Raw genomic sequence first — 19,843 nt, forward strand, 5'->3', positions numbered from 1 at the left:
CTTATCCATCTCTGCTCCCACCACCAATGATACGTAGCTTAAAACTCTAAGCCGACTCTTTTTATCCTACCATCCTTGTTCCATCCCCTAGATCCTCATTGAGGTGCAGTATCAGCTTCAGGAAGCTTGACATCTTGAAAGAAAAGGGACATGAACATAAAGAAAAATTATGGTGAAAAAATATCACAATAAAACACAACAGCCCAAAGATCCACTATGATAGTAAAAGAGTCCTTGGTTTTTGGAGTCTTTGTTTTGAACAGGCATTTTTTTTTTTTTAAATTTTTTTTTAGCCTACAGCACCCGGTATTCCCAGGCGGTCTCCCATCCAAGTACTAACCAGGCCCAACCCTGCTTAGCTTCCGAGATTGGGCGCGTTCAGGGTGGTATGGCCGTAGACTGAACAGGCATTTATTATACCAAGCCCCTTATCCCTGTGCCTGAACCTTGTTTGAAAATAGAAGTTTTATGTTTGACCTTAATCATAAACACCAGAGTAGAATGGGTCTTACATTTGATCTTTTCTGAACTGTTCAGGGTAGTAAAATCCATTCCAACTCACAGCCACTCTAGAGATAGAGAACTGCCACACAGGGTCTACCAGCCGTAATATCACGGGAGGAGATCACCAAGTCGTATCTCCTGTGAAGTGACTGAAGGTTTAACCATTGATCAGTCAGTCAGCAGCCAAGTGCTTCAGCGTTGGCTCAGCAGGACTCTGCCTTTCTGAGTAGTTCCTTCTTAACATGAGAAACAGGACAGACAAACAGGACAAACAGATTTCTAAGGGAAGAAATGCCAGGTATGACTAGCAGATAATAGAAGATGAAGGAGACACAGAAAGACCTTTCTCTAGAGTTAACACCATAAATTCAAACTTCCAGGCTACAGAACTATGAGAATATAAATTTTTTTAAAAGACCTGGTTTTATTATGACACTACATTTTTGTCATTGGTACTGCACAAATTTATATACAAAGAAATATATACAAAATGTTCAAGTATTAGTTAAATTTCAATCCAAGGCTTCTCTTTCAAAAAGCTATAATTAACATATTCTTTAAAGATAGCACAAATTAGTCATTTCAAATAATTTAGCTACCAATTCTGTGACTTTCATTTTCTTGGTCTTAAGAGCGCTAGGTAACTAACTCAGTCTAGTTTCAAAGCCTATACTATACAAGCTGATACAGATGAATGAGGGGCTGGGAAGAGTGTGGAGATGACAATCCAAACACCCCCAGCAGATCCTCCAATATTATGCTTCCTACCGATGATAGAAAGAGAATTTATGCCTTTGAATTGTGGTGCTGGAGAACAGTGTTGAATATACCATGGACTGCTAGGAGAACAAACAGCTTTGTCCTGGAGAGGGTGACACCAGAATGCTCCTTAGAGTCAAGGGTTCTGAACCTTCGTCTGACATTCTCTGGGCATGTTGCAAAGAGGGACTGGTCTTTGGAGAGGGGCATCATGTTTGGGAGAGGGGAGGAACGGCGCAGGAGAGGAAGACTTTCGATGAGATGGATCAATTCTGTGAGTGGGGTGGTGGGAGTGTGTCGGAAACAGCGAGGTTGGCACAGGATAGAGCAGGATTTAGGGCTCTTGTATGTAGGGTCGCTATGAGTTACAAGTGACTCGACGGCACATAACAGTAACCAATGCTAGGAGATTTTTAATCCTTAGGGAAGACAACAGAGAGGGAAAGGAAAAAGAGAAAGAATTGCACTTAACCACCTATGTGCTATCTGTGAAGCAGGTTTTCATGAGTATTTCCTAGAAGACAGTCTGAAAATATAAGATGAAAGATATGAAGGAAATATGGGTGACTAGGTGCATAAATGAAAAGTGCATCTAACACCTTTGGCATCCTTCAATCTTATGTTATCTTTTCCTTGTCCATAGTTTCTTAATAACAATAATTAGGTTCTCTTCTCAACAGATTCAAATATTCAAGGCAAGAGACAGGAATCTATTTTATATCTATATCTATATATGCTTTATATAGCAGGTAATTTACTTGTTCACCCAAATATGTTTTGAGGTTCTTCCACTATCTTTCTACCTTCATCCCTGCCCCTTTGTGCTTCTGGGTTCTACACATGCATGGGACATGAGTCAGTGTGAAGGGTGGGCTAAAAGGAAGTGAGAGGAAATGTTTCTGGCCAGCCAAATTATGATTAACTAAAGTGTCTGAGAGCTCTCCCACCAGCCAGCTGTTTGTAAATCCCGTACACATCAACATGGAATGTTATCCCCCACAACAGCCTAGTCAAATCTTCATTCTGAGAACATAATACCCTTAGTCAAGAGTTCCAATCATTTTGATAGACAAAAGGATCTACTTCTTGATTGTTAAGGATTTGGGAGCTTGATCCATGCCCACTTTTAGCTAAGTACTCGGAAAATATGTAGGATGTGTGAGATACAATCTTCTACAAGAAATAAGAAGCCATCGTCCAGCTCCTCCATTTCCTTGCTGTAGATCTTAGGATACTTACCCATGTTGATCTGGGAACCTGAAAATGACAGCATCTAACTGCAGGGTGGCTGTGAAGACTAACCGAGTTAATGCCATGAGAGGCCATTGTTTCACACAAGGTCCAAGGCACAAGCTATTATTACCTTGACTGTAAATCCCCACAAGGTAATCTGCTTGAGGGAAGACAGAGAGATGGAATAACAAGGATCAAACAAAACTGAAAGTCTTTCCAAACCACAGACTTACCTATTGCTGAAAGAGGAGGTTGACACAGTCAGTAGGATTAGATAGACAAGGTGACAGATAACACCACAAAAAATCAGGTGATGCTAGAAAATAGAGGAGAAAAGACTAATGAAGTTGTTTCTTGGGGCAGAAAAATAGTGGCTGTAGAGAAGGCTCCTCTTTGAGAAATGTTGCTGTGAAATAAGAAGTTATTGTTGAACAAAACTCCGTTTCCCTTGCTCACAAACAACCTCTAGCCTCTCTTCCCCCTCGCCTCCTGTCTCTCCTCTCACCGTGGTCCTCCTTATCCACATCCTCTACTTTGTATCTCCAGGGTTCTCACTCTCCAAAAACATCAAGAAGCCAACTTTTGGCATCAGCAGTAAGGAAATCTAAAGACAAATTGCACTGGAGTGCTAAACAGCAACAGTATCAGTCTAGAGACCAAGGTGTGCCTGATCCAGGCCATGGTCTTTGCAATTACTTGCTATGCATCAGAGAGCTGAACAATGACTAAGGATGACAGAAGAAGAATTGATGCCTTTGAGTTGTGGTGCTAGAGAAGGATGTTGAACATTTCACAGACTGCCAAGAGGAGAAATGAGTCTGTCCTAGAAAGGATGAAACCAAGTTGTTCCTTAGAGGCAAGGATTTTCAGGCTCATACTTTGGGCAAGCTTCCATTAGGGGCCAGTCTTTGGAGAAGAACATCATGCTTGGAAGGATGAAGGGACAACGCAGGAGAGGCAGACCATTAATGGGATGGATTGGCACAGTAACTGGGGTAATGGGGTTAGGTCTGTCGGACACACTGAGACTGGCTCATTATAGGTCAGAGTTCAGAAATATTGTACAAAGGATCGCGATGAGTCACAAGCAACTCGACAGTGTTTAACAGCAACATAGAGATCATGGAAGGTAAAAACAGAAAAGTGAAGGAAAATATGTCAAGTACTCTGCACAGGAGAACTCTGGTGGCCAAGTGGCAAGAAGCTTAGCTGCAATCCTGAAGGGAAGAGATTCAAACCCAACAGCTGCCCTGCAGAAGAATGAGCAATCTTGCCAAAAGGGTCAGCACTGAGTCAGTTCTGACTCAATAGTACACAGTAACAACAACTCTACCTGATGGCCCGCACTTCAACCTTCAGTTAGAGGTATTACTACCTCAAAATTTCATCTTTGAAACTGTTACTTTTTAAGCCTGTTCTCCCCTGAATTTTCTACTGACCTGTCTCCTCCAGTTTTTTCTCTTTTAAACAAACTTTAAAAAAAAACAACACCCAACCTAGATACTAATGAATTCCATTATTTCTCCATTAAATAAATCCACACTTTATGTGGATGATCACATCTCCATCAGCAGTCTCAGTGTTTCTTTTGGGCTATAAATACTATTATTCAACTTGTGTATGGAATTCCTCATTGGACATTGGCTCTCTCTCATAGACATCTCAACCTGAACAAAACTAAAAACAGTATTTTCTCTCCAAATCCCTTCCCTGCTCCTGTACCATCACCATGCTTATAGGGTGACAGTTAGAAATACAGACTCGATTGTTTCCCTTCATAGCCTTCCATCTCTCATTAGTCATCTCAGTATTTTGTAGCCCATCTCTTTCCTTTGCCACTACTGAGTTGAGTCAATCTCTTGTGAACTCTAGCACTCAGGTTTTTATCTGTACTTCCTTTTCACACTGAGCATTAAGTAACAGACTTTGTTACCCTCTGTATGATGATCCATCTCCTTGCCCCCTTACACTTTAGAAGAAAATACCTTTGTGGATACAGTCCAGGCAGAGCACAAGCACCAAATTTAAGCAGACATTGATTTAAAGCCCAGGTGTGCTGTTTAGTGTTGATGTGTCCTGGGGTGAATTTCTGTAGCTGTGGGTTTGCAAGGAAAAGATCTCAAATGAAAGTTTCCTAGTTAGGAAAATAATGGGATTACCTTTAGGTCAACACTTCTGGCTTTTTATATAATATTTTTAAGGCAAGGAGAAAGGAAATTATTTGTCCAAGTTTAGAAAGTTGAGACTCTTGCATGCAGAAAACCGGTCTGACTAAATGTCTAGGGAAGTTGTCGCTGGTTCTACACGCAAATCTATGTTCTCTTGCAGATATGGCCAATGATCTCACGTGGCCTTTGTGACGTCTCAGAGTGCAGAACCCAGAGTCACAATGGCCCAGCTTCTTTATACGTTGGTCCTTAGTTACAGCTTAAATTATCACCTACAGGTAAAAGTCAGAAAAGTCCATGCCATGCTCCTCAACATCTACCAGGACTGAATGTGCCCAGGATAGCAGCTACACACAGACACAGAATTCCCACTGGGACCAAGCTGACTTAAGTTAAGAAGCTGCAGCGCTGAAAAGCCACCACTGCAGGAGAGCATGTTGGAAGAGGAGGAAAGGCCGGCAAGGCTCTGTGAAGCGTGGTAGTGAGAGGTTGTCCAGAGAGTGAGGGAAACAACAGAGGCGGATGGATGGAAGCAGGATGATGGGGGTAAGGGAAGAGTGAGGAGGTCAATTCTGAAGAAGATTGACCCTCAGCACTCTGGGATCACTTCAGTGAGAAATGGGCCATTTGCAAGTCTTCCTCAAGCCCATTATGAAAAAGTCATTTAATCAATCCTCCAGGACTATAAAGGTGAACGAGTTATAGACCTTTCCATCTAGTTGTCTGAGTATTTGTCATAAAACCCAAACCCAGCAAACTGCCACCCAGTGGTCCTCACTCATGGTAACCATGTGTGTCACATGAGAGCTACACTCACAGGGTTTTCAATAACTGAAGAGCTTCTGGGTAGTCACAAACCTCCAAATTTTTGGTTACCAAATAAATCTTTGCTGATTCTGTCCCCCCTACTCTAGGGATTGTGAAGTGCCTGAACTGAGAAGGGCGCGACAGGTTCAACCTCATGAGTATGTGACTTCTGCTTGGAAGGACCCCAAGCTTAGTTTTATGATCTGCTGTCACAACCTTAAAAGTGATTTTTGACCAAGAGACCCAGGGTTTTTCACTAAACCTACTGTTGTCAATTGTGACTGTCAGAGACCCTACAGGACTGATTAGGGCTACTCCCCCAGGGATTCCAAAGTTATAAATCTATAGAAACAGACTTTCATGTCTTTCTCCCATAGAGCTCCTCATGGGTTTGAATTGCCGATGGAGCACTGTGCCACCAACTGTTGTTGTTGTTGTTGTTGTTGTTGTTGTTAGGTGCCTTCTAGTTGACTATGACTCCTAATGTACCTGTGATCAACAGGTCTGACAGGGCTCCTTTCATTTAACAAATGCCTTGCAAAGTATGCAGTTAGCTCTTGGGAGACATGATTTTAACCTTGAACAGGTGTCATGAAAAGAGACAACAAAGCAAGGCCAAATCAGAGATGTAAAAGGTTACAAAATGATAACAGAAAATATGAAAATGATCATTAAGCCTGTGTGCCCACTTAAAGGAATATCTAAGGCTTCCCTGCCTACTCAAATGCCTTTTTGTAACCACAATTTTCCATTTGCTTCCTTACAGCATAAAGAAAAGTGCCACCATTACTCTTCCAGGACAGTGGTCAACTGAGGAAATGAGTATTTCTGCATGGTGACACAGTCCTCACCCCCATTTCTCACAAGGACAGAGGGGCGAGGGGGGTGGGGGAGGAGAGACAGCCCAGTATCAGTGTCAGAAGCTTTTTTGCTCAATAAAATCTGATCACCACAATACTTCAAGTCTCTAGGTCATTCTTTGGCTTTTCCCCCAAATTAAGACTTATTAAAACAATGTTTCCAAGATTCTACTAGGCAAGTCCTCTTCATTCTCCCAGCATAGGGAGGTGTTTGTGAAGGGTAAGGTGTCAATGAATCTCTGTGGCTTCAGATAACAGAATTCTGGGACCACAAGGAGAACTGAACAAGTGACTTGTGTGTGTCCTTTAATTAGTAGACAACTCAACTCATTGCCGTCAAATAGATTTGGACCCATAGTGACTTTCCCCAAAGTTTCTGAGCCTATAAATCACAACAGGAAGAGATTGACTATCTTTCTCTCATGGAGTTTCTAATGGATTTGAGTAATTGGAGATGTATGACCTCTGGGTTAGTCATGAAACTCACCACAAACTATGGCACAAAAGCTTCTGGTTATTTATTTAGTAAAAATAATTGTAACTCAATCTACCTTTTGATATTCCCAAACATGAAGAGTTCTGCCTAAGAGAAGGGTGGAATACACAGGTAAACCTTTATCCTCATAATATTTTTAAGGCAAGGAGAAAGGAAATGATTTGTCCAAGTTTAGAAAGTTGAGACTCTTGCATGTAGAAAACCGGTCTGACTAAATATCTAGGGAAGCTGTCGCTGGTTCTACAAGCAAATCTATGTTCTCTTGCAGATATGGCCAATGATCTCACGTGGCCTTTGTGACATCTCAGAGTGCAGAACCCAGAGTCACAATGGCCCAGCCTCTTTATACGCTGGTCCTTAATTTATCCTCAATTCCTTTTTTCCCAACATTATTATGGGATAACGCCCCTATCTCTCTCCATTCTCAATTGCAATCAACATTATTATGGGATAACGCCCCTATCTCTCTCCATTCTCAATTGCAATCACCAAGACAAGCAACATCAAGTCATAGAGATTCAAGAAGTAAAGATTAGATTTTGATGTTCTCTCTTGATCCAACCTTGATCAGAAGAATTTTAATAGAAATCAATGTGGATAAAATAAATGGTAAGAAATATTAAGTCTCCTCTGTCTGCTGTGCTGTCACAGTGTGCCAGTCACAATGCACTGAAATCATCAGTGATGCAGGCATTGACCATGTCTGGCACCTCAGTGTGTGTGTCTCTTGTCCTTATCTTCCCTCAGTGATATTTTGCCCCCTTCCATAGGTCTATGTTCTTTCACACTGACCTGATGGTCTTGGCAGGAGGAATGAATTTAAGTCCGTCTGGAGAAAAGAAAAGCAAAGAAAAGAGTAGAACAAAAAAGACAAATTTCCATTGTCATATATCATGCCTTCACAGTAGTAAGAAGTATGCACTAAAATTAGGTTTGTGATACAATTCTGCCTGGGCCCTTTATTAGAAAGGAGTTGAAATTGTTCTTTAATAGCCCAGCTCAAATTTCTTTCTCCAGTTGTTAGACTGTCTAAGATACAATTCCTAAACAAGTTTGTCCTAGAGAGGCTGAAACCAGGCTGCTCCTTGGAGGCAAGGATTCTGAAGCTTCGTCTGACATACTTTGGACATGTTGCAAGGAGGGATCAGTCCTTGGAGAGGGATGCCATGCTTGGGAAGTTGGAGGGACAGTGTAGGAGAGGAAGACCCTTGATGAAATGGATTGATTCAGTGACTGGGCTAATGGGAGTAGGTGTGTTAGAGACAATAAGATTGGCACAGAATAGAGTGGGGCTTAGGGTTGTTGTACATAGGGTCACAAAGAGTCGTAAGCGACTTGATGGCACATAACAACAACAACAAAGTCCATATGACTCAATGCATGTGATATATTTTGATACCACCTCCTTGCTAACATCCTAGCATCCAATCACATTTTTGTCTTGTGGCTGAAAGAAGCTTCATTTCCAGAGAATTCTGAGTAGGGAAGCCAACCTCTTTATGATATCACAAACAGATACACAAGATCAACGAATGGAAGGGGGTGGTTGCAGTGAAAATTTTATTTGAAATCTTCTGGCACATAAGATTTGAATTTTCTTTTTATATTATGGCCTTACTCTAAGTGGTGACTTGAGATGCAAAGAAAAGTATTTTTTCAGATGTCCAAACGGAACATAACCTTTTTAATTAAGATCTTCATGTAGGTAAGGTTAGTAATAGTGTATCTAGTAATATAAAAAGTATTTCTTGCTATAATGTGATTGCAGAACATAGAGAATAGGACCCTTAATTCATGTTTTTATATCCTAAGATGTTTGGATTTGCCCAAAAGATCTTATAATTTAATTTACATCCTTTCTCTAAGCAGAACTTTCTATCTCTTCCCAGACTTCCCTATTCCATCTGTATTAAATTATACATAAGAACTTAATAACATGGGTGAGAAAGTCAAATAGACCTGAAAAACTAAGTAGACTTTGAAAGCAAGCAAGGAAACAGTGAGGGGCAGGGGCAAAAGTTGGATCTCGGCATCAGAAGGCCTACCCTCCAGCTCTGTCCAGATGAAGTTTTTTAAACAAAGGTCTCTTCTCACCATTGTAAGCAAGGGGACCTCTGAGGCTCTTCCCACAGACCCGTTTGTGTGATACAGCCCCCACCTGAGAGCTGCCTAATCTCTTTGTCCCAGAACTGTTCACAGTGTCATAAAGGATGAGGCAGGGAAGAAGAGCCAGAAAGTTCTGTGCTTTCAAGATCTGGACGTGTGAGGGCAAATGAAGACAAAGCCTCTCTTTTCTGAGAACATCTTCTTGACTTGGGTGTCTGGTTTCTATTTCCTCCTGTAGACTCCAGATGGGTCTTGAACTTAGAGAGCTCTGCATTTGATAGGGCCCCCTCTCTGTAGCTTCATCCTTCTCCAGTCCCTTTGGTTTGCCCAACCAACAACAACAGTAGAGAAGACAGGGCGTGCATGTGAACAGAGTAGAAAGTTCCCCCTTCCCAGCTGAGGTCAACATCTGGAGAGACTTGAGTTTCAGAAAGGAATTGAGACTGAGTCATCGACATGTGTAAGGTCTGTCAGCAACTTTCCGATGTTCCCTCTTAATGAGCTCCAATTCCCAGCCTTATGGGAAGACCCAGCCCTGTGAAGGCGTTCAGTGGACTCCCCAGGAAAATTAATAGAGTAAGTTTGAGATGGGGACGTGAGATGGGACCCAAACAGAGTTGTGACTTCCAAAACATTAACGCCCTCAGTCTGTTCCTCCGTCACCTAAGGAAGAGGCAGAGTGGGCCTTCTGGTACCCAAGCCGTTCCTGCAGCACCATTTGTCCATCCTTTTAGGGGATAAACACACCATTAAATCCACCCATTGTCTCCAGACAAGAAAATACTCAACCTTAAGAGAGGAAAAAGTGTTACTTTTTTAAAGAAAACAAAACAACTATTTTATCAACAGAAACGAAAGCTAACCGATTATTGGACCAATTCTGCCACGTGTGCGCTATAACCATAACCATGTGGAATAGATAAAGTTTTTGGATGATACAATTAACTCTTCAGCTATTAACTGGGAGATTGGCAATTAGCCTTGACTCAGAGGCGTTGTGGAAGAAAGGCTGTCAATCTGCTTCTGAAAGATCGCAACTCTGAAGACCTTACACAGTACACACGTGAGTGGGAACCAACTTGGCAGCGACCGGTTATTTGTTAACGTAACCTCTCTGTGCCTCAGTTGCTTCATTAAAAGAGAGAGAACGAGAGGAAAAGTGAGACAGAGGGTAGAGCTCTGGGTCCACAAGGGTCAAGAGTGAGCTCACTGTGCTTTTTCTAAACCGTAGTTGGCCCAAGTCACAATGGGGCTGAAGTGGAAAGATAAACAGAGCCGGGCAGCCATGAGCAGCACTCAACCCAGTCCGTCCTCACTCCAGGAGGCCTGATACCATCGCCAATGCAAACACCACTCCAGCCCCACCCTTGTCTGGCCTACAGATCCCCTCCACTCCCACATGAGTTTGTTGCGACTCAAGTTTCTCAGTTTATGTGTCTGGAAGCAGACCTCCTCGTTAACCCCACGCAAGGGGGACTTTTCTGTTTGCTTCGACTTGAATTCCCTAGTCTGGCTGCCTTCTTCCCTGTTGGTCTCAGTTTCTCTCTGGAGAGCAAGTCTTTGGGGGATGGGAAGGATTGAGGGACAGAAATCTCCAGAACCATCCAGAAAAATGCCTCTTAAAATCCAAAGAGGCCAGCTCCTCTGCAAGCTTTTTGGTCAGGCATGTGAGGGCAGAACAGAGCCCCTAGAAGAACTGTTCTGACGAACTATTCTGCACATAGTCGTCACACTGTCGTCTTCTTTCTTCTCCACTTAGAAACTCTCCCACTTCACATGCAAAGTCACTTCCATTGTGTTGGACTGTCCTTGCGATACCAAAACAGCTAGAATGGACGAATACTACTCACTGATTGCCTACTATATAAAGGTTGTGTTGGCACCTGTGGAGAAGGAAGTAGAAAAAAGAAGATTCTGTTTATAAACTACGAGGAAGTTTCCTCAAAAGTCGACCATCTCAGCTAGCACCTGCCCCGACTGCTTGTGTCAGAAATAAGGAGCTAGAGTCAGGGGAAGTGGTATTTGCACTCAGAACCAAAACCAAGAAAAGTAGCTTCCTGTTTGGGAAGATCACATAATAAGCACATGTGTACACACACACACACACACTCACATGGTACCAGAACAAGTGTTTCAGACTGTTAACACAATGGAGTTGATAAAGACGAGCTACTCCCCAAAATGTTGCTGGTTCCAAGCCACCCAGGGACCCTCCACACCAACAGCCTCGTGGTCTGATTCTAAAAGGCAACAGTCATTGAAAAGGCTAGAAAGCCCTTCTCCTTTGACACACAAGTGAGAAATGTCACTGCAAGTGAGAACTGATGAGACAGCAACATTTTTTTTTATTAATTTTAATGAACATTTACAGAGATTTTGGATTTCCATTCATTCATTGTCACACTTTTCTCCCTGCCCACCCCTCCCCCAAGTTCGCTCTTCTCTTTGAAAAGTAAAAGAAAAATTCCTTCAATGGTATACAATCCCCCCTCCCCTCTGTCCTGAGTTCATTCTGGACTGTTGTGATAACCATAATACTCTATCATATATCACTTTTAAACTGTTCTCTCCCTCATCTATTTCAATACAATATACATAATTTATCCAGTTTTTCTCAGTCTTACCCCAACCCTGATGCCAGTCCCATTCTACAACAGTGGCACTATGCAGTATTTGTCTTTTTGTGACAGATATTTCACTCAGAGATAGCAGCTATTTATGGTGTCTAGACCTAGACCTTGAGACTGCTGTGTGACAGTGTGATAAACTTTGAACACATTCCCATTTCAAAAGACAGTGAAAATTTGAAGTCTTCCTTGGAAAAGCGGGACAAAATGGGGAAAGACAGGATGTTTTATTCTGATCCTATTGAAATGGGTTTGCTGGAGACAGGTCTTAACTGAAGTACTTTGTTAGCATTTCTAAACACCATTTGAGAGACTTGACTATTGTGTGTGTACATGCATTCAGTGATTATTAAACCTCCCACAGGTAGGCTCCTATAGTTTTGCACACCTGAGAGACCTGGCACAGGGCTGGGATTTGGTCGGTAGTAACAACTTGGCTGGAGGGAATAATTTGAAATAAAAAGGGCTTCAACATGGAGAGCAATCTTGGTCCATATCAAAGTGACCACCTTATTTCATATATATGAGCAAAGACTGGTGGCCTCACAGTGGAGCCCCACCCAGCTGCTGAGCCCCACCTCCTCTCCATCACAATGGCTGAGGCCTTAAATACCCAGTCTCCAGGCCTCCAATCTTGCAAAGCCCCCCATTTGGCAGAAATTACAATGTCGACCAGCCGCAAATTAAAGAGTCATGGTATGAAGAGGGGCAAGAACCGATCTCCCCACAAAGGAGTCAAGAGAGGTAGGGGCAAAAGAAGATACCGAAAAGGCAGCTTCAAGAGTAGAAAACGGGGTGATGATGGTGAGTGAGGGCTCAATTGGGGAACAGGCTTGAAAGGAGTGCTGTGTTTCCTCCAGGGAGATTTCTTGCTGGGTTTAGTTTTCCTATGGCCCAGAGATCTCATCCTGAGATTCTCTCCTCTTGTTTCAAAGCCATCTGGGCAAGAAGAGTGTTAAATGCAGATGTTCTAACCAGTGGTCCTGTTGCAAATCTGTCCTTTTCCACAGCCACTCGTAGTCACCGCTCACACTTGTAATTGCACCAGTGAACTTTGCCCTGGTGGACATCCAACACCGCCAGGCAGCAATGAGAAGACAGGAAAAAAAGGGGGGACCATCAAGACTTGGAGTTAGATCAAAGCCAGAGAAAAGCCTTTCATTTGTGGGTAAAATGCCAGTTGTGATGAAATGAATGTATATGTTGGCTGTTTCTCCCCACATCTCAATAAAAATTTTTAAAACTGAAAAGTTTACCTTGCTCTTTTGGTGGGAAAGCTGGACTCGTGAGCCAGGCAGACATGGGGAAAATAAAACAAGAACCATTAACCTGAAACATGGCTAGGAAAACAGCAAAAATCCCAGTGTGACATAGATGGAATTGAGACTCACACTTAAAGAATTGGCATGAACTTAGTTCATGGAGAAGCACCAGATAGAGGTAAGCAGAAAGAGTGGTACAGGGCTAGATAAGTTTTCAATCTTGAAGGTAGGAGAGACATGAGACTAGGTGACAGCAAGACAGAGGGAAATCTCTAGAGAGCACTGAATTAGAAATGAAACTGAGCATCAGTGAGTTGACGGTACCAGGATGTTGGGACAGAAAAACATTTAGTCAATAATATACCTTGGAGTCATATTCTAAGAGTTCAATAGAAAAGAATGTTCATTTCTCAGATCATTCCAGCGGACATTTATCTGGTTGCTTCTCTCAAAGGCTGCTTGGTTCTTAACAGGTACTGCTCCAAAGCCATCTTCCTTCCAAGGGTGTGAGAATTCTCCCTTTCCAAACTCAACTTTGAACCAAACTTGTATTTCCCGCCTAACATTTTCAGCTTCCTCCATAAATCGAAGAAATGCTTCATAACTCTCATCTTCTGTTGGGCCTATTTTAGCTCCTAACAAAACTCAGCCTCAAAAAATCCTTTATTTGTCCAGAGTATAACTAAACAAAGCTACATAGTGTGACTAAACAAAGCTCGTCCTAGCAGTTAATGAAAAGTTTTGATCTTGAATCCTCCTGGTGAAGTCTAGTCATAAGTACCCAATTCGTAACTACTCTGCTGTCTTCTGGGAATACCCATGCTGCCAGATCATGAAATCCTCAGAGCTCCTTGCTCCACACAAAATCCAGTCATTACAATGTAGAGATTTTTATATTCATCTTGTACATTCTTCTAATTTCATTGTCAAATTTGTATTATGGGGGTAAAGAAGCTGATTGTGCATATGTAAAACTTATATTGAGGTCCTAATTCCTGTACTTACATGTGTTTTGAAAGGGAAATTTTTCTTTTGTGCTGTTACTAGTTTATATGAAACTAAAGTGGTCCTACAACTAATCATTTCTGAGTAATATCTTTTAAAAATACCAAGCTTGGCGAGCTCTGGTGGCCTAGTGACAAGAAGCTGTACTGCAATCTCAGAGGTGAGCAGTTCAAATCCACCAGATGCTCTGCTGGAGAAGGAGGGACAACCTTCTCCTGTACAGTCAGATCCGATTTGATGGTACACACACACACAAAAAAAAACACCACCAATGTCATGCAAGGAAGTAAAGACCTGCCTATAACAAAGCTTCCTGGTAGACCTCAAAAAAACTAAGAGGGCCACAGAAAGAATGGAGCCTTGGACACCATCAGAATGTAAACCAGTTACTGAAAGCCACTCACTTGTGGTACCCTAGTGTTAAGGAATTGCTGTACTGGGTTCTTAGGAGATGGGGGCTATGATGAATTTTGGTAGTTATTTATGAATAGGGCTTACAGAAGAAAGAAGGTAAGTAGGACTGGGCAAACCGAAGGATTAAACAAAACCCAACATATCAGGACATGTATCTCCTGTGCTGAGCTCAAATAGTTCACCCAGTGAGAGGATCCAGACTGTTACCGTAACGGCAGAACTGTGGTAATATCTCTCCCATAGAAGCATACCCTGAAGAACCGCCAGCTAGAACCTATTTGCTGAATGACATTTCCCAGAACTGGGCAGGTCAGATCTGGAAGCGTGTCTCAGTCTCTGTTACTATTGCTTTCTGACACTCTGTATCCCTTCCCAGTCCCCTGCTCCCATCTTTCACCCCTGCCTATTCCCATTGCCCTGTCACTCACTCCCTGTTTTGACTGTCTATTGTAAGCCTTCAAATGCTTCCTGCAACATCACCCCCTTTGAACTGGCTCACTGCCGCTCCTTTCCCTTGCCATCTTTCAGACACAGAGATGACCTCCCCAAAGGGAAAAGCTAAAGAGTTGAGAGCAAATAGTAATGCTGCTGAGGGTGATATTTACTTCCCTTAACAAACTTGTGAAGACCAGGAAGTCAGTCTGTAGGGTCTATACTTTTCTGGGTCTTATAGGAAAGCAAATCCTTAAGGATAGTTCAAATGAAGGGGCCACATTGAAGGGACTATTTACAGAGGAAGGAATCCTGGTGGTGAAGTGGTGAAGCATTTGACAGTTTGAACCCACCAGACACAGGAAAGAGAAAGATGTGGCTATCTCCTTCTTTAAAGATAGTTGTTGTTGCTTTTGTTATGTGTCTTTGAGTCAGAACCGACCCATAACCGACCCTCCATCAGGTTTTCAGAGGCAGTAAATTGCATGGGATGAGATTGAGTTTGCCCTTCTTTCTCCTACAGAGCAGCTGATGGATTTGACCCATGTACCTTTGAGTTGGCAGGACAATTCCTCAACACTAAGCCACCAGCGCTCCCCTCCTTGAAGATTACAGCCTCATAAACCACGTCGGCCAGATTTACTCCATCCTATAAGGCTGTGATGAGTCATAACTAGACAACAATGAATTTGATTTGTTTTTAGTCACAGAGGTGAGATTCTCAAAGGCTAGCAATCCTGGGAAGTTGTTACCACTCTTAGACCTGGAAGAACAAAAGTGCAAAAATGTGTTAAAGGAGCTCACCAAGTTCATCATCTATGGGAAAGTTGGAGGGTAGCAGGAATTCTCCTGTTGAGAGTTGTGCCGGGGAGCTCACAGCCATTGCCAGTCCTAGAAGAAAGTAAGAAATACCTCTCTTCTCACTCTCCCATCTCCTATTGGTTATCCCATTGACCAAACTCAACCAGAAGCTGCAGGCAAGGGATCCCAGGGGACACAGAACACAAGGTCAGCCCCTCAAGAGCATCAAGGCAAAGAGTGTTGGAAACTGGCTACGGTAACCAGCCAACACAGCTCTGTAGGCAACTTTCCTTTTGGAATTGAACTGCAATTTCTTAGGGTATGCTACATAAACGTGTTTCTTCTACTGTAAAGGAAAGTTCCTGAACCCTCAACTTGGAAAGCATGGTTTTGTGTGTGTTGGGTTTTGTGTTTTATGTTGATTCACACATACACAAAAAGTTTGTATGATAGTATTGTCCCCACACAACATGTTCTAGTTCCACAATTATTTCAATATGGAAAGAACCCACTCTTCAGGATGAATAAGACACCCTTGCCTCCTGATGATTTGAATCTTTGCCCTTTTAGACAGGTGGTGGAACAAATAGCAGATGCTCTGAAAGCTCTGTTTTGCAGGAGAAACATTTTCCATGCTGGACAGTTTCCCACCTGGTGTTGACTTAGTCCCTGCCCTCCAGGAACATTCACTCCTCTGTTTACAGCATCGACATCTTCCCAACCAAGAAGGAGTTTGTTCCTGTCTTCAATTTTCTCTGGAACATCATGCCCTGAAGTCATTACTTATTAAGTCTTTTTGGAAAGGGGGGGGGGGTGGAAATCTTGGCCCATATCCCTTCTAGGTTGCCTTAACCTTGTCAGTTGGCTTGAATAGAAGGTCACTCTTCCACTGGCCTTGGGGTCCAATGTGAGTACTGAAGCCCATGGTAGCCTCTGAGGGTTAATAGAAGATCTGAGTGGTTGTGAGGGAGCACAGTCAACTCCCAACTCTCATCCTTACCTTGACCAGATAACTCTGGGTGAGACAGGTGGCCCCTTGCTGTCACTAGCAAACAGGAAGCTCTGGAGAAATACTCAGAGGTGTGCTGAGGAAGTGTAGGCCCAGAAATGAAAACTGGGAGGTTTTGTACCCTGGTGCAAGGCTTCAAACCAATGCTTCCCAATTGCTTTCATGACTGGCAAAGCAAAACTGGAAAGAACCCAAATTTGTAAAATGTAGGCAAACCAGAATGAAAACTACAAGGTAAAAAAAAATTACAGTTTAACCATGCATGCTGCAGAGCAACCAAATCTCTTGATTGTCAGAGTCAGGATAAACAGTGCCCTGCTCCATGGTGATAGGCAACCACACCGCTCTGAATGTGTGTCACACCCTCTCCTGCATCAGGCTCCAGAAGGGGCTGATATGCCTCTTCTCAGCCTCTCACTTCAGGGCCATCATGTCTCCTGTTCCAGTTCTGGTTCTGATTCTCCTGGATTTTAAAAATCTGAGCAAACTGGGGGTGGGGGTGGGGGTGAGTGTGTGGGGAGAAAAGTGCAAAAATGAATGGAATTCAAAATCTCTGTAGATGTTCATGAAATTAATAATAAAACACACACACACACACACACACACAATTTAGTCCTGTTCTGATTTTGTTGCATCAGCCATAACTCAACCAGTCAAACAATTCAAACCCCCCTCCTAGAGTTAATTCGCACAAGTCAGAGGTGGCCTGGAGCTTGGTTGCCAAGGTCACTTAAGGTTCTGTCCTTCCATACAGTCTCCTCTCTTCTGGATCCATGAAGTCACTCAGCTTCTTCAAACTTTTATCGATTTAAACGTAAAATTTCTCCATAATCTGAACCCAGCAACCACTTCCCCTGTTCAAGCTTAATACCCTATCAATGAGGCAGATAATTACTCTCTCGGTGGCCATGCGGTACGAACGAAGGACTTCAGAACAGAATTCCGAGAGTCTCCAGATTCCATCAGTCAGACCTTCCTGCTACCGGGCTTTGCCTTGTATTTGATCAGAATCTCTCCTTTTTGTTACTTCCTCACCTGCAGCTCGGTCTAGTTATCTCTGTTCGCGTCCCTGCTCCCCCATCACTGGAACCAAGTTGGCATCAATCAAGCAGAGAGGGTGGCAGTTCTGGGCTGGTGGGAAGCAGAGCTGCCTAAATCACAGTTCCAGCTCTACTGTTTGTGAGATCTTAGAAGAAAGCTCTGTCTTGTCTTGGCCTCATTTTCCATAGCTGATGTCTATCTTGCAGGACATCTGGAAAAATGTTAAATGTGAGCATATTATTTTTTTAAAAACATACAGTTGTAATTTAGTTGTCTTTATCCTGATTCATAGTGAACACATAAGCATCAGAGCAGAACCGTGTCGCAGAGGATTTTCAAAGGCTTTTATTTAAAGTCCACCTCTAGTGGACTTGAACCTCCAACCTCTCAGTAAGTACCTAAACATGTTAACCATTTGCACCACCCAGAACTTTTGCGGTAGATTATAATCCCTGAGTACACTGACTGCCCTGTCCTTTCTCCTTTGGCTTTGACATTTTAGGTAACCTTGTGACTATCAGGTCCTGGCTCAGTGCCCTATTTCCCAGACCTTGGTATCAGGATGCTGGGCTGCCTCTGGTGAGGTCCCCTCCTGTGGAGACAACGCGGTTGGTGTCTGCTTGTTTTGCAAAGAGCTCCAGTCTGGCACCTCTCAGTCTGTCCTGATCTTTTGCTCCATCAAAACATCTTAAAATATGAGAACACCTACATCCCCACACCTACATCCCCATATGACTTGCTCTCCTTTTTCCATAAAACTTAGGAATTCCTATGACTTGTTCCCCTTTTTCCATAAAATGTAGGAATTGGAAATGATCTTACATTTTTCACTAGACTGTAAACTCTCGGGGCCAAGAGGCAAGCCACACCATCCACAAGTGAGGGTCCGTTCACTCTGTCCTATTGGGCTGCTAAGAGCCAGAATCAACCAAACAGCAGCAGGTTTAGCTACAAAAGATTGGAAGAACTTTTGTCCTTCTGTTTCCAAAAAACCACCGGCCGTTGGAAACTCTATGGAGCACAGTCCTCCCTTGACACACACGAGGTCACTCGGGTCAGAAGTGACTCTCACTGGAGTCTGGGAAATGTAGCCTTCCATTTCCTTAAACCTGCAAATCCATGAAAACCACTGTAAATATCATTCCCTCCCTTACACAGCCACGATGTATCTGTATATTTTCTATTGAAACAACTACCAGTGAATGGCTCCAATTTTATTCCTTTTTAAACACAACACACACAAAACAAAGTGTTCCTTTTTCACTTCATCAGAAAGTTCTGCAGATCACACTTAAGTCTGCAGGGTGGATAATGACATCTAATTATCACCCTGGTCTACTCACATCTGTCGCTGCTAATTCACACACACACACACACAAGTAAGCATTAAGTGAGGAAGAAAAAGCCAAAATGCAGCACTTGGTTTTAAATTCTAACTATGTTCTTTTCTATATATTTATTTGAAAATAATAGAGGTTTAGAAACTTTTCATGGGAGGATAATAATAACAATAATAGTCATAAAGAGAGCCCTTATAAAACACCTACCATGTGCTAGGTGCTCTACTAAAGCTTTGCCTATATTAATTTCTTTTATCTTCACCATAATCTCAAATAGACAGTATTATGACCTACATGTTAGAGATGAGAAATTAGCCAAAGAAATATCAAGCAATATGCCCAAGTCACGTGGCTAGAAGGTAGAAGAGCTGGGGTTTGAACCCAGACCATATGTTCTGTGACTGTATTTAACCACTAACCTGTAAACTTCTGCTTTACAGGTGGAAAAATTGAGGCCTAAAAATTGGAGGGCAGTGTGGGAGACACCATGCTTAAGAACCATGATTTCAGTGATACAGTCGCGGTTGTAACTGCTCCCCACTGCTTTCTACACTGCTCACCTCCAAAACAAGAGCAAGATAATGTCTAAACTAAAAGGGGATTTTGATAGGCGTGAGCCTCGGATGCTTGTGGACTGGGAAAGAAGGAAGCCAAAGGAAATACTCTATCTCTCTTGACCAGCTAGAGGCAGAACAAGCGGTTACAAATCTTAATGACCTTAAGCAACCAACTTTAATAGAAAGACTAAAGGCTTTGACATCAGTGAGTTTTTAATTCAGATCTCATCACAGACATGACAGCCTTGAACAAGTTGTGGGAATTCTTTAGCTTCTTTTACTTGCTGCGTAGAACTGAATGAACAACATTTCCTTCTAGGACCCGTGTGAGGACTCCATACACAAAACACTTTACATCCCATTCAGTGCAGTGAGTTCTTTATAAATATCCATTTCTTTGCAGCTCGTTGGCTAAAGAACAA

General features: G+C 42.6%; 1 protein-coding gene across 1 annotated transcript; it reads left to right on the top strand.

Annotated features, from left to right (window-relative positions):
• Positions 1 to 12,225: 12,225 nt before the first annotated feature.
• Positions 12,226 to 12,599, top strand: TNP1 (transition protein 1 (during histone to protamine replacement)). Its single transcript, XM_006891910.1, has 2 exons — positions 12,226 to 12,364; positions 12,571 to 12,599. The coding sequence occupies exons 1-2, from the start codon at positions 12,226 to 12,228 to the stop codon at positions 12,597 to 12,599; spliced, it is 168 nt and encodes a 55-aa protein (XP_006891972.1).
• The last annotated feature ends 7,244 nt before the right edge of the window (positions 12,600 to 19,843 follow it).

The sequence above is a fragment of the Elephantulus edwardii genome, unplaced genomic scaffold (genome assembly GCF_000299155.1).
Source record: "Elephantulus edwardii isolate Elephantulus edwardi_28Jun2011 unplaced genomic scaffold, EleEdw1.0 scaffold00106, whole genome shotgun sequence".
In the NCBI taxonomy this organism is placed as follows: domain Eukaryota; kingdom Metazoa; phylum Chordata; class Mammalia; order Macroscelidea; family Macroscelididae; genus Elephantulus; species Elephantulus edwardii.